This window comes from Hordeum vulgare, chromosome 2H, assembly GCF_904849725.1.
Source record: "Hordeum vulgare subsp. vulgare chromosome 2H, MorexV3_pseudomolecules_assembly, whole genome shotgun sequence".
Lineage (NCBI taxonomy): Eukaryota > Viridiplantae > Streptophyta > Magnoliopsida > Poales > Poaceae > Hordeum > Hordeum vulgare.
In genome coordinates this window covers 522,215,252-522,235,313 of record NC_058519.1, presented here as the reverse complement: position 1 = coordinate 522,235,313, position 20,062 = coordinate 522,215,252, and the positions used below count along the sequence as shown (strand labels likewise).

At 47.9% G+C, this 20,062-nt stretch overlaps 2 protein-coding genes across 2 annotated transcripts; one reads left to right on the top strand and one right to left on the bottom strand.

Moving 5' to 3' along the window:
- The first annotated feature begins 14,557 nt into the window (after window positions 1-14,557).
- Window positions 14,558-16,494, top strand: LOC123426984. The gene has a single exon (XM_045110908.1). The coding sequence runs from the start codon at window positions 14,589-14,591 to the stop codon at window positions 16,155-16,157; it is 1,569 nt and encodes a 522-aa protein (XP_044966843.1). The 5' UTR covers window positions 14,558-14,588; the 3' UTR covers window positions 16,158-16,494.
- A 117-nt stretch (window positions 16,495-16,611) lies between these two features.
- On the bottom strand, window positions 16,612-19,745 carry LOC123426983 (probably inactive leucine-rich repeat receptor-like protein kinase At5g06940). Its single transcript, XM_045110907.1, has 2 exons — window positions 17,311-19,745; window positions 16,612-17,119 (listed from the first exon to the last, which is right to left on the bottom strand). Exons 1-2 carry the CDS (start codon window positions 19,526-19,528, stop codon window positions 16,812-16,814), a joined length of 2,526 nt encoding a protein of 841 aa, XP_044966842.1. The 5' UTR covers window positions 19,529-19,745; the 3' UTR covers window positions 16,612-16,811.
- Between the last annotated feature and the right edge of the window lie 317 nt (window positions 19,746-20,062).

Genomic DNA, 20,062 nt, shown 5'->3' with positions numbered 1-20,062 from the left:
TTCTCCTGTGCCTATTGGCAGGAGTAGGAAGACGATAGGGGGATCCTGGTGGGCTGGGCGTGCCCGTGATGCCAAGTAAGCTCAGGTGGCTCTTCTTCCTTTTTTATATTGTTTCTTTTCTGGCATTTGTCTTGATTTGAAATTAATTCAAATCATTTTTTATAAAACCCTAAAATATTTTTATGTGACATAATATAATTATCTAATGCCACACAATTATTTTCAGAGTTTATGAAACTATATTTTATATGTAGCAAATATAACTCCATTGCAAATAATTGTTAGATTTAATCAAAGGTCCAAAATAAATGTTTATATGATCCTAAAATATTGGTTGACATTTCTATAGCATGCCAATAATATATTGGGAAACGAGGGAAATTTTCCTGGAACTATTGAAGAAATCTTTTATATTGCATATTTCACAAAATTTTGGTTCCTCGGGCTTGATCAATTCCCCACTTCAATTTGAAAAGAATTAAAATATGCATGCATGAATGCTTGGCAAGCAAAGAAGAACTAGGGTTGTGACAACTTCCTCTCATTCGCACAGGAAGCACTCAGAACACACTTACACTTGCTAGATCCATTTTTCTCAGAGAGAGAGCCACCTACTCATGTGTTGAAATCAACAGATTCCAATCCAACCATTCGAAACTTGATCTCTAGCCTCCCCGAGTTGCTTTCCACAAAATCAATCTCTCCTACCCATGCCAAATCTGTGAGAGAGCGACTGAGTGTTGAGGAGGCTATCTTTTGAAGCACAAGAGCAAGGAGTTCATCATTCTACCGCATCTATTACCTTTTGGAGGGTGGTGCCTCCTAGATTGGTTAGGTGTCGCTTGGGAGCCTCCTACTTCGTGTTGTGGAGTTGAACCAAGAAGTTTGTAAGGGCAAGGAGATCGCGTACTTCGTGAAGATCTACCGTGAGTGAGGCTAGTCGTGTGTGGACATAAGCCATGGTGGAATAGACAAGGTCGCTTCTTCATGGACCCCTTGTGGGTGGAGCCCTCCATGGACTCTCGCAACCATTACCCACCGTGGGTTGAAGTGTCCACTAACGTGGACGTATGATAGCGCCACCTATCGGAACCATGCCAAAAATCATCGTGTCAATCTTTGCATTTGATCTTCCTAAATTCTACTCCTTACTTACATGTGCAAAGTCTTGACTTTCCACTATCGTATATGTTGACTAGCATGTGTAGGGTGCACTAGACTTGTTAGAATCACTAAAATCTGTCAACCATTAATTTATTGGTTGAACCACGATGCCAAGGATTCAATCAATCTCGTATGCAGTTCCGTTCGTTTAGTGGTATGTTACTTGCCCAAGATTCGATAGTTGGTATCTTCATACCTAGTTCAATCTCGTTGCGGCAAGCCTCTTTACTTGTTCCTTAATAAAAGTTCCCGTGACTAACTCCTTAGTCACATTGCTTCAAGCTTCTTGTGATGTTGTATTACCGACAGGGCCCAGACATACCTCTCCATCATAAGGAGTGACAAAGCCCAGTATCGATCCATGCCAACCCAACAGACACCCTCGGAGATACCTGTAAAGCATATTTATGATCATCCAGTTATGTTGTGACGTTTGATACACACAAAACATTCCTTCGGTGTCAGGGAGTTGCATGATCTCATTGTCTTAGGAACAGATACTTGCCATGCAGAAAGCAATAGCAATAAACTTAATGATACGATCACATGATATGCTTACAGTTGGGTATTTCCCATCACATCATTCTCCTAATGATGTGATCCCGTTATCAAACGACAACTCATGTCTACGGTTAGGAAATCTTAACCATCTTTGATCAATGAGCTAGTCTAGTAGATGCTCGCTAGGGACACTGTGTTCTCTATGTATCCACACATGTATCTGAGTTTCCAATCAATACAATTATAGCATGGATTATAAACGATTATCATGAACAAGGAAATATGATAACAAATAATTTAATATTGACTCTAGGGCATATTTCCAACAATTTAGTCTTAGGCATACGAGTTAAAGATAAAAAAATACTACAAAAAATACCACATCAGGGTTGTGTCGCATTAGAGGTGTGGGAGGAGACAATGAACTACTATAAGACATTGATGAGTAAAATGAGAGAGAGAGAGAGGTAACGTGGACAACCAAATAATAAAGTGAAATAGGCATAGGAAAGATCAAAACTTGACCCAAACCAAATTCATTCTATTTCATCTCTTCAACCAAACATCAAAATGTGACCATTCCATTCCATATATTGTTATCAACCAAACATGCGAACGGAACCAACCCATTCTAATAGAATGGAACCATGATTCCATTCTACCTTGTTCCTCAACCAAACACACCCTTAGTCAACGGCAACACACCATGTATCTTTATAATGGTATCCGCGCATATGGGAGGAACGTCGGGTGGTTATGTTGGAGATATATCATCTTTGCGTGTTCCTCATATTTTATGACACTAAGAGAAAAAAATATTAAGAATGGGATTTGGATAGCACGAAAGCTCTGAATTTTCAGCAGCTCCTAGTCTTAGGGCCAGTTCTTTCGGCGGCGTAAAAAAATAAACCACCTCCTCCCAACTTTCTCCATAAGTCGTCTCCCTCATTTATCGGGGCTTCTGAATTAAATATGGAATAACTAATTTAAAAGACTCAATAAATTTAAGATATGTTATTTTTCAAGCTGGGGAAAGGCAAATTATTTTTTAAGCCACCCAAAAGAATTGGCCCTTAGTGATTTAGTCTTAGGCATACGAGTTAAAGATTGAAAAAATTACTACAAAAAACACCACGTGAGGGTTGTGCCAAGTTAGAGGTGTGGGAGGAGACAATGAACTACCATAAGACATTGATGAGTAAAAGGGGAGAGAGAGAGAGGAGGGGGAAGAGAGGAACACGGGAGGGAAAGTAAATAAACGAGATGCAGAATGTCAATGAAGCTTTAATTGCACTTGTGCAACCATTTGGGCGCTACGCATCTACTCCCTTTGTATCATAATATAAAAGCATTTTTGACACTATAGTGATATAGATATCACTCATTACTCTTATATTATGAGGGAATATTACCTATGGAATACAACAAGTATACAAGAATTGAATACTCATAACTACAAATATAACATGTAGAAATGAGTGATATATATAAAATACTTGATCATCTTTATGATATAAATGAAATACGTATTACCATAAAAAAATCATCCTTACATATTCCACATATTTAATGACACTAAGAGAGAAAATATCAAGAATGGGATTTGGACCCATGCCCTTTCGGACCAGTACCTAAAACTAGCGCCTTAGACCAACTCGGCCATCTTGACTTTTTATAAAATAATTTCAAAATGTTAAACATTTTTTCATGGAATTGCATAGTTGCGAGCTTTCTTCAGATTCCCAATTCGTTTTTTTTTCTGAGACAAAGACTCCCGATTCGTAAAGACATGAACCAAAGGCCATGAACAAGCTTGAAAAAGAGCCCCATACTCTTGAAGCCCTCATCATTCATCTTACATCAACAAAAATGGCATTCCAGGAGCCCTCGTAGTGAGTAGGCCTGTGGGAACCTTCAAGGTCGAGCTCCCAAGAACGAGTAATGATGACCAACATGAACAAAGGGAGCATGCATGGGTTCTCGGAGATCAACCACTCCAACCCGAGACACGTTAGGGGCTACTGGCAGTGTAGTGCATTGGGGGTGTCCTCTCAGAGAAAAGCCCGATAGCAAGCCTGTCATGGGGCCCAGAAGACCCGCCAAGGGGCTAGCAACAGGAAGGAGCCCACAGGATTGGATAAGCAACTAGAGACCTTCTTGGCCCCCAGGTTACATGATGGCAGCCATATTGGATCTATCTCGTGTAAACCCTAGCCGCTTTCATAAATATAAGGAGGGGGCTACATACGATACTCTCACTCCCATCTACTTTCCAAGATTAGACTCTCGATAGCCAACTCATCTCACCATTGTATCCCCTCACACAAGATATCCCCACCATGAAATACACGCACAAAGCATGATGTATGGTATTACTCCTTCCTGGAGGCCCGAACCTGGGTAAACTATCCGTGCGACCTCGCATATGTTACCTCCGGCCACTTTCGCTACCCTACCGAGAGTACCGACCAGATTATGCATCATCGCCGAGAGATAATTCGCCTATACGCATCCGGTTCGAGAGCTCTCTCACGTTCGTGTACTGAAATAGTAGACGTAGAACATCTTTTGCACCCTAATTACAAACATGAAAGCTCCATTTTTCCAACATGTCTATTTGCTAGTATGCACTTTAGGGGAATGATAACGTGTAGTGTTCGCAAACAAAATATCGAAACCTTACATGGGATATGGAGTTTCCATAAGGTACTCCAGACCACTAGAGTCGTGGACCTTTCTGAGCTTAAAAAGGTTCTTGCATGGCTCCTGAAAGTATGAATCCGCTGGTTGTGATAAGTCAAGCGGGGTAAAAATATTACTTTCCTCTCAGTGTCACATGCGCTGAAGTCTTCAAAAGCTTGGTAGTTAAGCGCCATTTGTAAGATTCTTCGATCATCCACGAGATTGAATATTTGCCTTATTAGCTCTTCATCCCACAACCTAGAGGTAGGGTCAATGTGATCATTAACTTTGTCCAAAATTGTACGTCCGCGAAGTGTTATTATCTTCCTATCAGGTCTCGAAGGGATCCAAGGCTTGTTCCATATATTAAATTCATCACCAGAACTAAATTGCCACATATATCCATGCTTAAAATCACCCAAACCCTTTCACTATACTCTGCCATGTAAATGATAAACCACTCTTGAGGCTAGCTTGCAATAAGCCTTCATTGGGATAGTATTTTGCTTTCACCACTTGAGCATAAAGAGATTTTTGTTTTGTAATTAACCTCCAACATTGCTTAGACAACAATGCGAGATTAATAGAGTAAAGATCCGTGAATCTCATACCTCCTTCACTCTTAAGATAGCAAAGTTTCCACCATGAATACCATGCATTTTGAAGCTCGTCGTCATCCCCTACCAAAACTAAGTAATTATATCAGGAATCTCTTTACAAATTCTTTTTGGCAAAGAAAACACTCACATAACAAACACTAGTATAGCTTGGGATACAAATTTTAATAGGATTCTTTACTTTCAGTAGATAACCGTTTTTCTATCCATCCTTGAATTCTCTGTTGTATTCTTTCAATAAAGTGCGTAAAACAATCACTCATGTTCGCACCCCCATCGCAAGCAACCCAAAGTACTTGTGAGATAGAGCTTAAGTATCAATATGAAAAATGTGGCAAACCATAAATCTATTAGAAGCAGGAGAAGTGTTAGGACAGGGAAAAAATACTAGATTTTGCCAAACTAACCAACTCGCCCGAATTATGATAGTATGTGTCTAGAACTTTCAATAAAGGATGTTGTGTTCAACACATCTGCTCTCATGACAGTCAAAGAAACATCCGCAATGCATAGTTTGCTTTTAGTAAACGTTTGGGTACTACACGCTGGCCGAAGTTTCGGCCGGTCTCGCTAGGGTGGCTCGATCTGAATCAATCTGGCAGTCTCATTTCCCCACACATGCTCCCTTATCTATTTCTTCCGCCCCGTGCCTGGTCACCCCAACGAGCACGCGCCTTGCGAGCATCGCCGGCGAGCGAGGGGACCTCCAGCACCATCACAGCTCGCCCCTGACAACTGCATCACATCAACACGTGAACTCTCTCTCTCAAGAAAGGCTACAGATCCCACGCACTAGCAGATCTAGCTCAGCTCTCTCCCAAAAAAAGTTGCAGCTCCCGCGCTAGTAGATGCAACTCTGCCATCGCCGTCGCCCCCGCTTGCAACTCAGCTCCCTCGTCAATGTTGGGCGTGGCATTTGCCGTAGTCACCTCCTCCGTCCAGCACCCACTACACCTTTCGGGCACCCGCAACATTTGTTGCAGCTATGGCCTGTGCGGTTGCAGCAAAAAACAAAAAAATGTCGTGGTTGTCCTTCAGGAAGAAAGCCGGTTCTAGCAATTTTCATGGTTGTCTGTAGCACCACTGATGCTTAGTTCCAGAAAATATCGTGGTTGTTTGTAGCACGACCTATGGCTAGTTCCAGCAAAAACTGGCATTTTTTTTGCTACAACCGACGTTCAAATATGCTACAACTGGTGACCCAAAGTGCTACAACCGGCATATATTTTGCTACTAGGGGCGGTGACTATGGTGACCATGCGCCCACAGATGTTGCAACCGCTCTCGCAAGATGCTGGCACCAGCATAATTTTTTGCTACTATGTACGGTAACCGCGATGACCATGATGGCACGACTGCCGCAAAACTAGAGGCGTCAACGTCGACCACGACGGCCACCTTCTAGAACCCGCAATGTCATTTTGTTACAACCGTCTTTGTGTTGTTGGAACCAGAGAAGCTCGAGGCTACGACTAGCGCATGGCGAGCTACAACCAGCAACATGAAATGCTACAACCGATGCAATTTTTTGCTGGAACCACATATAGTGGTTTTCGCAAGTAACTTTGTCGCCTTCATCAACGTTCCAACCACGCAGGGGAGGGGAGGGAGGCATCACTAGCGAGGGAGTTATCACCGATGAGAAGTGGTGCACAAACGGTGACGGCTATCCACGACCGCAAAGGCCAAGGAGGAAGCATGGGGGAGCTACTATCGGTGTACAGCGGAGCTGCAACCAGCAACTCGGAAAGGCGACCGATGATGGCGGCGACGAACAACAGCGGCCACCTACGATGGCGACGGGTGTCTACAACGAGGCAAGTCGGGGGGGGCTTCGAGCGCGTGATCAAGATTCACGACGCTGATGCAAGGCACTTCGATGAGGCCGCGGGTGAGCCAAGGAAGAAGCTGTTTGGATAGGGTAGGCAATCGAACGGATGTATTTAAGTTAATCGGACGGTTGTACATTTGATCGGCCGAAAGTTTTGGTCGATGCGTATGCGCCTAATGCCCCCTTTGTTTATCTCTCTCTCTCTTTTTCTTGAGTGAATGCACACTCTCTCATTGTGTTCTTTCTAAGATAAATACACTCATGGTCACTATAGTTGCGACGGAAGCACAATACGGTCACTGAACCTAGCAATACGCTCAATATGGTCGCCGAATACGATTTGACATGAAAATACGATCACTATAGCACGTAAGCGGTGGGTACAACATGATTGAACACATGTTGACCGGTCCTCCAGGCCAGGTGTCGAACCGCGGAGGCGTGGCCGTTGTTTTTTTTGCGTCGATCCTCCTGTCCATCACGGAATCCACCCATTCACCCCCACTCCACTTACGTCGCCTCTTCATCTTCGATTGGAAACAAGGGAGCGGCTGCATAGGCGACGCCGCCCCCGGTAATCATCGACGGTGCAGGCAAGCTGAGGCATTGAGGTCCTTCGCGGTTGCATAGGCGGTGCCATCGCGCATGTTCTTCTCTTGGGAGGCATCGGCGATGGCCCCTGTTCGTCGCGCAGAAGGGGCGCCACCCCTATCTACAGTAAGTATCCGCCCCGTGTTCTTCTCATCGGGTTTGTGCTTTTTGATCGTCAAAGAACCTCCTTTTAGGGCCGCATTTACATCTAAGATGTGTTGTAGTTGCAAGATTGGACCGATTGTTCTAGGGTTTTCAGTCAGGACTTGGGGGTTAAGAGAATTGGGGCTTAGGGTTTTTTAGAGTTAAATATAGAGATTATGATGCATGTAGTGCTTTTTTGTTGTGTCAGGTCATCGAAGCAGCAATTTTTTGGTGGAGATCAACCATGGTGGGTTTTTTCTTGGCCATGGAAGGAACCGTTCTTATGTGAATGGCTGTGCCATTTGGTATGATCAAGTGGAAAGGGTCACCTAGTCATCCGTAATGATTGAAAATCTTGTGGAAGAAATGGGTTATGAGATGGCAGGGAGGCTTAAGGTTTTTTACCGTGTCCCTATCCTTACACTTAGCACAAATGGTCTCAGGGCAATAACTGATGATGAACAAGGTGGCAGAATGCTCATGTTTGTTGATATTGGTCACAACTTTTTACGTCTTTCTTTGGATCATGATGATAGCTTCAGAGATAACCTTAGTGAGGATGATGTTTTGAATCATCCAAGAGTTAGTCTGCCTCAAGTTTTCATCCCAACAAGGAGAGTGCATACCAATGCAGAGAATGAAGCAGAGCATGGGGAAGCTGAGGTAGAAGCAGAGCATGGAGAAGCTGAAGCAGAAGCACAACATGGAGAAGTTCAGGACGAAGCAGAGTTTGGAAGAGGAGAGGAAGCACATATACCTATTCAAGTAGTCTATCTTGATTGTGATGCAGATGATGATGTCAACTAGTTTGAGTTTGTTAAGAGGGCATCAACACAGACATATGTGGGTAATGAAAGACATGATGAACAGGCAGATGGTGTGCAAGAAGGTGATGCAGGTGGAAACATAAGAATGAGGAGGAGAGACAGGTAGAACCAGTTGAACTATGCACTCGAAGAAGATTGTAGCAAGTGATACAAAAGATGAAGATTATGAGTCTGATCTGCTTGTGGACAGTGGCAATGAGATAGGACATGGTGATGATGATCTGTATGCCGATAATGTAGATGAATATGAACCGGATCAGAAACATGAAAACAGATCAAATCAGAAAGCAAAGCAAAAAAGGGAAAGAGCAAGCAGTTCCTACCAATCAAGAGAAAGGGAAAGAAGCATACCACTCTGATGAAGACATATCTGAGACTGATGATTTATGGGATCCTGATTCATATGATGAAGAGCTCAATTTCAAGTTCAAACCCTTTAGAGAAGAGGATATTCATAGGACAAAGTTTCATGTTGGGCAGGTATTTGAGAGTGTAGAGTTGTTGAGGACTGCCATCAAAGAGTACTCATGTCAGAACAGAGTTGATATCAAGTTGCCTGTGAATGACAGGAAGAGATTGAAAGCAAAGTGTGATGAAGACTGCACATGGTATTTCTGGGCATCATATGATAATAGGACTATGGCTTTCATGGTGAAAAGATATGTTAGTGAGTACACATGAAGCAAGAAGTGGAATATTAGGGCTTTCACACCTAAATTCCTAGCACAAAAGTACCTAGAGAGCTTCAGGGGTGATCAAGACATGAATCTTATGAATTTTTCTAGGGTTGTTCAGAAAAAATGGCACATGACACCAGGCAGGATGAAGTTGCAGAGAGCAAGAAGGATGACAATGAAGATAGTATATGGTGATGAAGAAGGGCAGTATAAGCTTCTTTGGAATTATGCTAATGAAGTTAGGAGAAGCAACCCTAGCTCATCATTTTATATGTCACTTGATGAGAATGCAAGGTTCAGCAAGCTATACATGTGTCTGGATGCTTGCAAGAGAGGATTCCTTCAGGGTTGTAGGCCAGTGATCTTTGTTCATGGCTGCCACATTAAAACAAGGTATAAAGGTCAACTACTTGCAGCTGTTGGTGTAGATCCAACTAACTGTACCTTTCCAATAGCAATTCTTGTGGTTGAAGTGGAGGACACCACTAACTGGATGTGGTTCCTTGACACATTGAAAAGGAATCTTGGCATCATCAACAATGAACCCTGGACTATCATGTCAGACAAGCAAAAGGGTCTCATAAGTGCAGTTGAACAACTATTCCGTGAGTCAGAACACAGATTTTTTGTGAGGCACATGTGGCAGAACTTCCAGCAGTCTTTCAAAGGGGATATTTTGAAGAACCAACTGTGGAATATATCAAGGAGCAACACAATTCGGTTATATGGGAAGGGGATGTAGGAAATGAAGCTACTTAATGCACATGCCCACAAGTGCCTGCATGAGCTGGAACCTAACACTTGGGTGAAAGCTTTTTAGAGTGAGTTGCCAAAATGTGATATATTACTGAACAACATATGTGAAGTTTTTAACAGATTAGATCAAAATATGTTCATGCTCTGGTTATTTGCTACCATTTAAGAAATATTTTCATGCTTAGGTTCTTCTAACACATGTGACATTTGCAGGTATATTTTGGAGGCTAGGGAGCTGCCAATTCTTACCATGTTCTCATGTGGTAGCATGTTGTAGGAATGGTAGAATTGATCCTCTTGAGCTGGTAGACCCTTGCTACTCAAAGCAAATGTTCAAGAAGGCATATGAAAACATTGTATATCCTTGCAAAGATAGGAGAGAGTAGGAGGACATTTGTGGGCCCATAGTATTGCCACCATTTTACCAGAAGCATGTAGGAAGGCCTTCCACTGCAAGGAGACAAGCACCTGGAGAGATTGACCATGGAAAGGAAGGGAAGAAAACCACAAGACATGGTGTGATCATGCACCGTTCATACTGTGGTGAGCCAGATCACAATAGGGCTGGATGCAAATATTTAAAGGCTGGACTTACACCACCAAGTGCAAACAGTAGGGGCAATGTGCCAGCTCCTGATGAAGCCAATGGTGCTTCCAATGTGGCAGCTCCAGATGAAGGCAATGCTGCTTCCAATATGACAACTAAAGATGATCCAGTCTTAACTCGGGTAATAAAGAGTTCCAAATCCTGAAATCAAATGAATTATCTTCATGCTTCCCATATAACTAACACAAATTGTTCCTGTGTAATTGCAGGGACAACAAGAACCAAGTGTTTTTTTGAAGATCTTATGGTGGATAACATGATTGCCCAAATGCCAACAGCAAGGGTTGTTCAACAGAGGCCATCACCTACTTCTGGGTTTCTCAGTGTTGCCCAAATGATGCTCAACCAGACTAATGGTACTCAGTCAATTCAAGCTAGTTCAAGCACCATTAGACCAGGTGAGTTAGCACAGAAGCTGGAGGCAATGAAAAATTAGAAAGATAGGGAGCTAGAGAAGAGAAAGCAAGCCATCCTTGCATCTAGGAGGGAAGAAGAATTGAAAAAAGCTGAAGACATAGCAAAGAAGAAATAGGAAGTAGCACAGAAGAAAGCACAACTAGGTGAGAGAAGAACATTGGCTGCACTGGAGAGGAGTGCCAAAAGAAAAGAAGAAGCAGAGATAAACAAGAAAGCTCAGGCTGAGACGAGACAAATTATTGCACAAACAATGAAGTGTATAGCTGTAGAGGAAAAGGAAAAGCAAGAAACTGAGAGAAGAGCTGCTGCTGAGAAGAAGGAGGCACAAAAGAAAGCAGACATGGAAGCAGCTACTACAAAGAAAGAAGAGGATAATAGAGAAGCTTCTGCTAGGAAAGAAGAAGAGAAGAAGCTTGTTGCTGCTAGGAAAGAAGAAGAGAAGAAGCTTGCTACTGCTAGGAAAGAAGAAGAGAAGAAACTTGTTGCTGCTAGGAAAGAAGAAGAGAATAGGCTTGTTGCTGCTAAGAAACAACATGAGAAGAGGCATGTTACAAAAAGAAATACAACCTGGTTTGGAAATGAACCTGACCATCCCAACAAATCTGCAAGAACATCAATGTTTGATGTCTTTAGGTAGTTTCAAAGACATAGAGTGTTTGGTCTACTTACGATCATGTAGTAAGAGTTGTTGGAATGATGATGTATGGTACTTGTTTAGTAATTTTTGGTGAATGCTGATGTTGACTACTCTTCATGAATGAACTTATTTAGTTATTTTGGTGGATGATGATGTTTCCTATTCTTTGATCTTCTTCTCATGCCGATTTTATTCCAATTGACCAGTTTAATGCCATTTTGGATTAAGAGAACATATTGGGTGGAAACTGTTGATGAAACATTGAAAATATCAAGCATTGCTAATTCTGGACAGAAACAAGAACACTTAACATTGAAGATATCAAGCATTGGCACTTAACTTTTCATTGCACCAGACTGAAACAAAAGGTAGGACAACCACATAACATAACATTACGTCAGCTAAAACCAGAGTTCACCACCACCATTCCATTACATCAGGCTGAAACACAAGCATCACCTAGCAGCAAGAACTAGCAGCATCACCTAGCAGCAAGAACTAGCAGCACCACCCCTACACCAACAAGCATATTCACTTCTTCAGCATGATCAGCACCAGTGCAGCAAGCCCTAGCAGCACCACAACAGCAACCAGCATCTTCATGAGCATCGCCAGCTCTTTCCCAAGCATCATCAGTGCAACAGCTTGCTGCCTGCTCATTAGATTGCCACTGTCACTCTTCAAAACCTTCTTACCCGAGCTGACAGATCCATTCATATAAAATGGCTCTTGTGCTTTAAGAAGTTCCTCCCTGTGTTCCTCCACTACACCAATAGCATCCACAGCCGGATCGCCGTTGAGATAATGCTTGTCAACAAGGAACTCAACATACTCCAACTCCCACCGCCAGAAATCACAAGTCACCTATCCCAAATAAGAGATGAATGTGTCTAGGTCAAAAAAGCTTCAAACTTTGGATCCAGAACAGAAGCTAAATCATGGAAAGGATGTAAATCAAAGAGAAAAACTTACCCCATGCTTCTCGCACTTGTAGAAGACCCATCTGTCGTGCTTTTCTGTTGTAGAGACGTACATGCGCACCTTCACCTTGCAGATTGGGCAGCGGGCCAGCGGCAGCGCCATTGCCCGACAGCGGATAGCAGAGACGGACGAACAAGCTGCAGACATGAGCACCAGCGAGGAAGGAACTGCCTTCCTTGACAAGAATGGACGGCGGTGACGACAGGAGGCATGGCAGAGTGAGGAGAGGCGGAGCAGAGAGACGGGAGGGGGAGGGTTAGGGATTTGACGGGGAGGGGGGGTTAGGGATTTGAGAATGAGAAATTTTGTATTTTTACAGAAAAGCCCTCCATGCAAGATTGGCCGAATCAAGGCCAACTACGTGGGGGTAAAGAGTTGGTCAAACCCACCGCGTACGTGCTACAATGAACATATTTTCACATCAAATCATATTCTATGATCGTATTAAACGTATTGCTAAGTTCAATGATCGTATTGTGCTTTCGTCACAATTATAGTGACCGTGAATGTATTTATCTTTTTTAGGGCAGTGCTAGGCGCCGGCGCGCTGACCCGAGGGCTCGCGCCGGTCGCGCAGCAGCCGTTAGATCAGGGCCCTCTGACCGTCAGATCTGGTCGCGCCAGCCCCCACCCGCCCGCCATCCTCGCACGCACCGTCGTCCCCGCACGCGCCGACGCCCCAGCACGCTCCGCACGCCTCGCCTCACCTCCTCACCGCTAGCCGTCCTCCACCGTCGGTCGCCGCCCCTGCCGTCCTCACCTATGTCGCTTTCCTGTGCGTTTCTAACCTCCGTGGATGTAGCAGCGTGCGCTCATGGTTGCAACTCCTTGTAAAAAAACAATACGGTTGCAACAAAACAGAACGACACATGTAGCAAAATTGTATAATGGTTGCAACATTTCCCATCATGGTTGCAACTCGCCCATGTCAACGGTTGTAGCAAAAACACAATACAGTTGCAGCAACAAAAAATGACTGATGTATCAAATTTGTATAATGGTTGTAGCATTTTTTCATCATGGTTGCAACTCGTCCATGTCAACGGTTGTAGCAGAAAAACAATACGGTAGCAACAAAAAAGAATGACTGATGTATCAAATTTGTATAATGGTTGCAACATTTTTTCATCATGGTTGCAACTCCGCCTACAAAACTCCGACGAAGTTTGGTTGCAACTCTCATGGACGTGGTTGTAACTTCTTTTATCAACGGTTGAAGCTTTTTTATGCCGTTTGAAGCTTTTTGCACACCGCTTGTAGCTTTTTTAATACATGCACACACAGATCAATCCATGGCAGGAGGCAGCCATGTCATCTCCCCTGTGGCTCGGCCCGAGCACCGGCGATGATGGTTTTGCAGCAGCGCCCGCGAAGGGTGCGAGGGCGTGTGGCGGTGCCTGCGGGGGAGGGGCGACGACGACATGCACAGAGGAGAAGCTCGCGGCGGCGGCGCCCGCGCGCGGGAGGAGGCCACGGCGACTTGCGCAGAGGGGAAGCACACGACGGCGGCGCCTGCGCAGGGGGCAACGGCGACCTGCGCGGGGGGAAGCACACGACGGCGGCCTGCGCGGGGGGAAGGGGCGACGGCGACCTGCGCGGGGGAGGGGACGCGTGCGATCCGCCCAGATCGGACGAACGCGGTGCGTCCGGCCGAAACGGTTCGACGGACGCGCCGTGTATAAATGTTTACCTTTTTTAGCAATCTCTCTCGTTGTGGTGACAAATGACGACAACTCGCAACATATTGAGGCTCGGAAGTGGGAACATGAACAAGACCAAGCAAGCCGAGTATGGCGAGGTGAGGCGAGCTGGGCTTCTCCGTCATGTAATGGTTTAGAAGAGTCATGGTCATGTTCCCCGCCGGGCTCTTTCCTTTCTCGACTAGACGTGAATGTATTTTTTTTTAGCAATCTCTCTCGTTGTGATGACAACTGACAACAACTGGCAACATATTGAGGCTCCGAAGTGGGAACAGAAACAAGGCCGAGCAAGCCCAGCGAGGCGAGGGCTGTATCGAGTGAGTGAGTGCCCGGTCTCCGCTTGACCCGAACAACGGCGTCGATCCGGCAGGTGTGCGAGCTCCGTTAGGACAAGGAGACACGCGGCGTCCGGACCAGCTCGCCAATCTGGAAGAAGCCCAGGGGCTTGTCTGAAAGATGCCCACCCGACAATGGAGCATAAAATTCCCCAACCTCACAATCGCCTCCACTCCGGCTGAAACCCTAGGACCCGATGGCGTAGCCACCATTCACAGACGCAGCCCGCCCGCCGCCGCCGCCGCCATGCCGCCGTTCAGGCGCTGGGCGGATCTGCCGGCGGACCTCCTCTGCCGCATCGGCGACAGCCTCGACCTCAAGTGCTACGCCAGCGCGCGGGGCGCCTGCACGGCCTGGCGCTGCGCGCTCTCGCCGCCGTCCCCGTCGCTCCTCGTCGTCCTTGACGACGCCAGGTGTCGCCCCTCCGCCGCCTCGCTCCCCACGCACCGCTCCTTCGAGCTCAAGAACATCCTCTCGGGGGGCCGATGCGTCGGCTCCAGCAACGGCTGGCTCGCCCTCTCCGTCTGCCTCTTCGGCGGCCAGAGCATGTTCAGCCTCTTCAACCCCATCACCGCTACGGAGATCCTTCTGCCGCCGCTGATCTACGAGAGCCGTTGGGTCTCCAAGCTCGTCTTCGCGCCCAACCCCGCCAGGGACGACTTCGCCGCCGCCGCCATCTGCGACATCGACAGGCTCGCCTACGTCACCGCGGGGGCCAGGAGGTGGGCCATCCTCGATCCCGTCCGCCTCGCCAGCGGAGATCAGCTCGCCGACGTTGTCTACCATGAAAAAGGTAGGGTCTACTGCCTCACTCGCTATGGAGATGTCCACGTGCTCCGCCTGCCGGAGCGCCGCCGCCGGAAGCCTATCGTCGTCGAGGATCCAGCTGGCCCGTCAGAGCCAGTGATTACTTTAGGAAGTCCCGCACTCAGTCTTCAGGGAAGAAGACAGCGCAACTTGCGCATGATCTGCTATGAACATCGTAGATGGAGGGAGCAGCAGCTCCCAATTGCCACGATGAAGGCTGCCTTCTGCCCAGATGTGTTTATGCCTAGGAGAGTTCCTCCTGGATCTGTCGGACCGGACCTAAATGCACCGGCCACAGTTGAGCCCATGTTGGCTGAGGGCAACTTGCCGTTCGACCCTGCTACCTGTTTTGCAGCGCCATACAACACGGTGTCGGTTTTCACTAGTGCCAAGAATCTGGTGTTCTGCGACGGTAACCTCTACCAAATCTGGAGAAATGCTAGCTGCACGGTTACTCTCCAGCTGCCAGGAGGCGGTCACCGCCGTGTAGCCGAGAACGAAATCTTGGTTTTGAGGTATTATCCCCGTCGCCAACCATGCTGGGATGCCGTGACCGATCTGGGAGGCTACTCAGTGTTTGTCGGGAAGAACAATGCGGTGTCCATGTATGCTGAAGATGTGCCAGGATTGAAGGGTAATTGTGTGTACTGGATCGGCGGGAGGGGTAGGGATCAGGGCATGGTCTTTGACATGGGTACTGGGAGGTCTACACCTTGCCTTCCCGTTGCTGGTGCTGGGGTTGTTCCGGGGCCTCCACAGAGCACAATCTGCTGGTACTTTCTCAGCGACATAGTGAATAACTGCAACATAAGTGCAGGAAGAAGAGTTTATCAGACCCGGGCAAGGGTCCGGGCTGAACGTGAACAAGATTTGGAGGAGTAATGCGTCGCCAAGCAGATTGGCGACATAGTGAGCACCACCGGCCACATCGTTGGAAGCTATGTTTATCATGCCTGAGCAAGAGCCGCCTCTCATATGGAGAGGCACTCAAGAACTGGGCAGAGTGTAATTGCCTATTGTAGCCAATAGTTCGTTTTAATTCATCTGTTTCCTAAAATAATTTGCTTCAGTATTGTTGTTGGTTGTTGGTTTGTACTCTAGTCCCTATCATCTTTGTGTGTTTATGTCCTGTAATGGAATAATTGATGTTGTAAAACTTATATTCATCATATTATGATGGAGTAAGAGAAGAGGACTTTAAGATATTTGCAAGTTGGAATTGTTCTTTTATCGATGTATGGCATGTTCTTCTGAAGCTCGTTTTGTAGTACTTCAAAACTGTTTGCTGGCTTTGCTCTACTGAAGCTGTTTTTGTAGTTGAAAGCTGCTGGCTGAATAAACATGTGAATCACACAGGCGTCTGATTTCTATTTATTCTGTCAATGTCATGACAATCCCACAAATATACACGACACGAACGAACTACATGTTAACAGATGGTCTGAATTCAAAACATCACAATCTGAAGTGCTTCTCCAGTCAAAGGTCACATAGCAACTTCAGTGTATGGCTGTGTCCGTGGATGAAAGGTATAAACTACAGCGCCTGCAGCGACCTCGCAACTTCATACATGTCCGGCCTCTGGTCAGGCTTCACAGACGTGCAGCGCACTGCGAGCTCCAGGGCCGCCTTCATCCCCTGTTGCTCTGTGCCGGGGACGTTGGGGTCGAGTATCTGCGATGGGCCGTCGATCAGGTTGATCCGCCTCCGCACCCAGCTAACAATGTCCGAGCAGTCCTTGGACGACGGCTGCTCTGCTGGCCTTCCGGTGATGAGCTCCAGGAGAATGACCCCAAAGCTGTAGACGTCCATGAGGTTCGTTGGGTTCTTTGTGAAGTTTTGCTCTGGTTTCACGAAAATGGAAGAGAAATTCAGTTAAGTACCAATTCTTCCTTCTTGATATGTATAAGGTGCAACTATGCAGTGAGGTTACTACCAAATCAATTTGGTAAGAAGAGCACATTGCAAATGCATAGGATAGGGTGCCAGCTTCTTCAAAAGCATAGTGCACTGATTCAACTACAGAAATGCATACCTGGTGCGATGTAGCACTTGTGATTCAAATTTGAATCCAAGAAAGATCGATAGGCCTTTTCCCCAAGGATTCGATGAATCCCAAACCCAGCAACCCTGGGCTCAAATTCATCGGCAAGCAGCACATTGCTCGACATGAGATTGCGATGCAGCATGCGAGGAGCATAGTCATGATGAAGATATGCCAATCCTTGAGCTACTCCCAGTGCAACCTTCAGCCTGTCGTTCCATCCCACCGCGAACTTGGGCGCACAGATCATATCATGTAAGCTTCCTTTCTGAAAGTATTCATATATGACGCTGACCTCTCCTTCCGAGTAGCAGAAGCCTGCGATCTTTGCAACATTCTTGTGCCGGATTTTCGCCAGTGCTTTCATCTCATTCTTCACTTCTCTGAATGCCAGCTTGCCTGAGCTGAACAGCCGCTTCACCGCGACTTTCTGCCCGTCTTGTAGCTCAATCAGATAGACCTTTCCAAATGCTCCTCTTCCGATCACATTCTTGTCGTGGAACCCGGCGAACAATTCCTCTCCGGTGATCCTGATTGGGTGGAACAGCACCAGCTTCCATGGGGAGGAGGACCTGCTGCCATATGTCCTCCTGCAAGCTGCAAACACCCCTACGGCCAACAGCGCCAACCCTGTGACGAAGGAGGCCACCGTCGCAGCCAGTGCTAGCCCCTGATGCTTTCTCAATGGCGCATCGCAATCGCTCGGCAACCCAGGACCGCACAGGCCTAAGTTCCCCTCGAGAAACACGGCGGGGAGGCCGGAGAGCAGCTCCGGAGGCACGCGGCCGGAGAGCCGGTTGTACGAGACGTTGAGCAACGCAAGCTTCAGGTTCTGGAGCTCTGCCGGAATGGCGCCGGTGAGGCCATTACTGGACAGGTCGATGTAGGTCAGCACCGGCAAGTCCCCGAGGGAGGCTGGGATCGTCCCGGTGAGACCGTTGCTGGACAGGGACAGCGACACCAGCCTCTTGCAGTTGTTGAAGTCAGGGATCGAGCCGGAGATGGCATTGTGAGAGACGTTGATGATGCTCATCGCCGGCGAGTCGCACAGGTTGTCCGGCAAGCTGCCGTTGAGCTCGTTCAGTGAGGCGGAGAAGCGGTACATGGTGCGGATCAGGCCGATGCTCTGAGGTATCGCGCCGGAGAAGCTGTTGTTGTCGACCTGAACCTGCTCCAGCCGAGACACGCCGCCGGGGAACTCGGGGAGCCGGCCGGAGAAGCGGTTGTTCTCGGCGCGGATGACCTGCAAGTCCGGCAGCGACCAGAGGCCGGCGGGGAGATCCCCGGTGAAGGCGTTGCCCTGCACCTCGAACCTCTGCAGCATCAGGCACTTGTCGACGCCGTTGGGGAACGGCCCAGAGAAGCCATTGCGCGACAAATCGAGAGACAGGAGCTTCTGAAACTTGAGGCCGAACCCCGGAGGAACGGCTCCGGTCAAGCTGTTCATGGACAGATCGAGAGCCTCCAGTTGCTCCAGCCCAAGGAAGGTCTCGGGTATCGCGCCGCTGAACCCCGACCCCTGCAAGAAGAGCCACCTGAGGCTGGCCATGCCGCCGAGCTCGGGCGGCAGCTGGGACTCCAAGAACTGGTTGCCGGACAGGTCGAGGTAGTGGAGGCTGGTGAGGTTGCGGAAGAGCGCCGGGTGGAGCACGCCGGAGAGGCGGTTGCCGCGCAGGTCGAGCACCTGGAGCCCCCGCAGCGCGGCGAGGCCCGGCGGCACGGTCCCGTCGATGTCATTGCCGCTGAGGTCGAGCGAGGCGAGCGAGGCGAGCGCGGCGAGCTGCTCGGGCAGCGGGCCCCAGAAGGCGGCGGAGCTGAGGTTGAGGGAGGCGAGCGAGGCGCAGCGCGAGAGCTGCAGCGGGACGGTCTGGTTGAAGGCGTTGGACGCGAGGCTGAGGCCGGCGAGGCCTGGGACGCGGCAGAGCGCGGTGGCGTTGATGTCGCCGGAGAGGCCGAGGCCCTGGAGCTGGAGCGAGACGGAGGCGGGGTCGGTGCAGACGACGTGCGACCAGTTGCAGTAGGGCGTGGAGCTGGACCAGGTGGCGAGGGCGCCGGCGGGGTCGTGCAGGGAGGCCTTGAAGCTGAGCAGGAGGTCGTGTACTGGCTGCTCTGCTTCCGCCGCTGCCGCTGAGGAAGAGGAGATGAAGAGCGGCGATAGGAGGAGGAGGAGCAGGAGGAGAGGCAGGCAGGCGGCGCTGGTGGTTGCCATGGACGTGGCCGGCCGGCCGGCGAGGCGCAGTGCAGGAATGAGTGAGTGAGTGTAGCGAGGACGAGGGTGGCCGAGCCGAGCGAGCTACGGACAGTGCGTGCTGTTGCTGGTCAATGGCTGGCTGTTGTGTGGTGGGGCAGAGCTTTTTTCACTGCGGGTTGGATGGAGTGGACGGACTAGAGTGTAGAGCAGCAGCACGTAGGCGCGGGACTGACATGTGCTTTCCACTAGGCGAGCATGTCAGCTGCGGGCTGTGCAGGGATTTGTTTCTTGGTAGGCTGAGTCAGGTTGGACGGGGCAGCTTTTTTTTGCATTATTTGGCGTGGAAATTTTGGACGGGACACGGGCGCTTTTGGACTTTGGAGTGGCGCCCTTGTCCTTGCTGTTGGACGCGATGTGATGAGTGAGTTATCACGGGACGACACGGACAGGCAACTCACTTGAGAGCATGGTTAATAGTACAGCCAAATGCTGGCCTTATAGCACATCTTATAACTAGGTTGTACAATATTTAGCTATAAAATAATACTATTT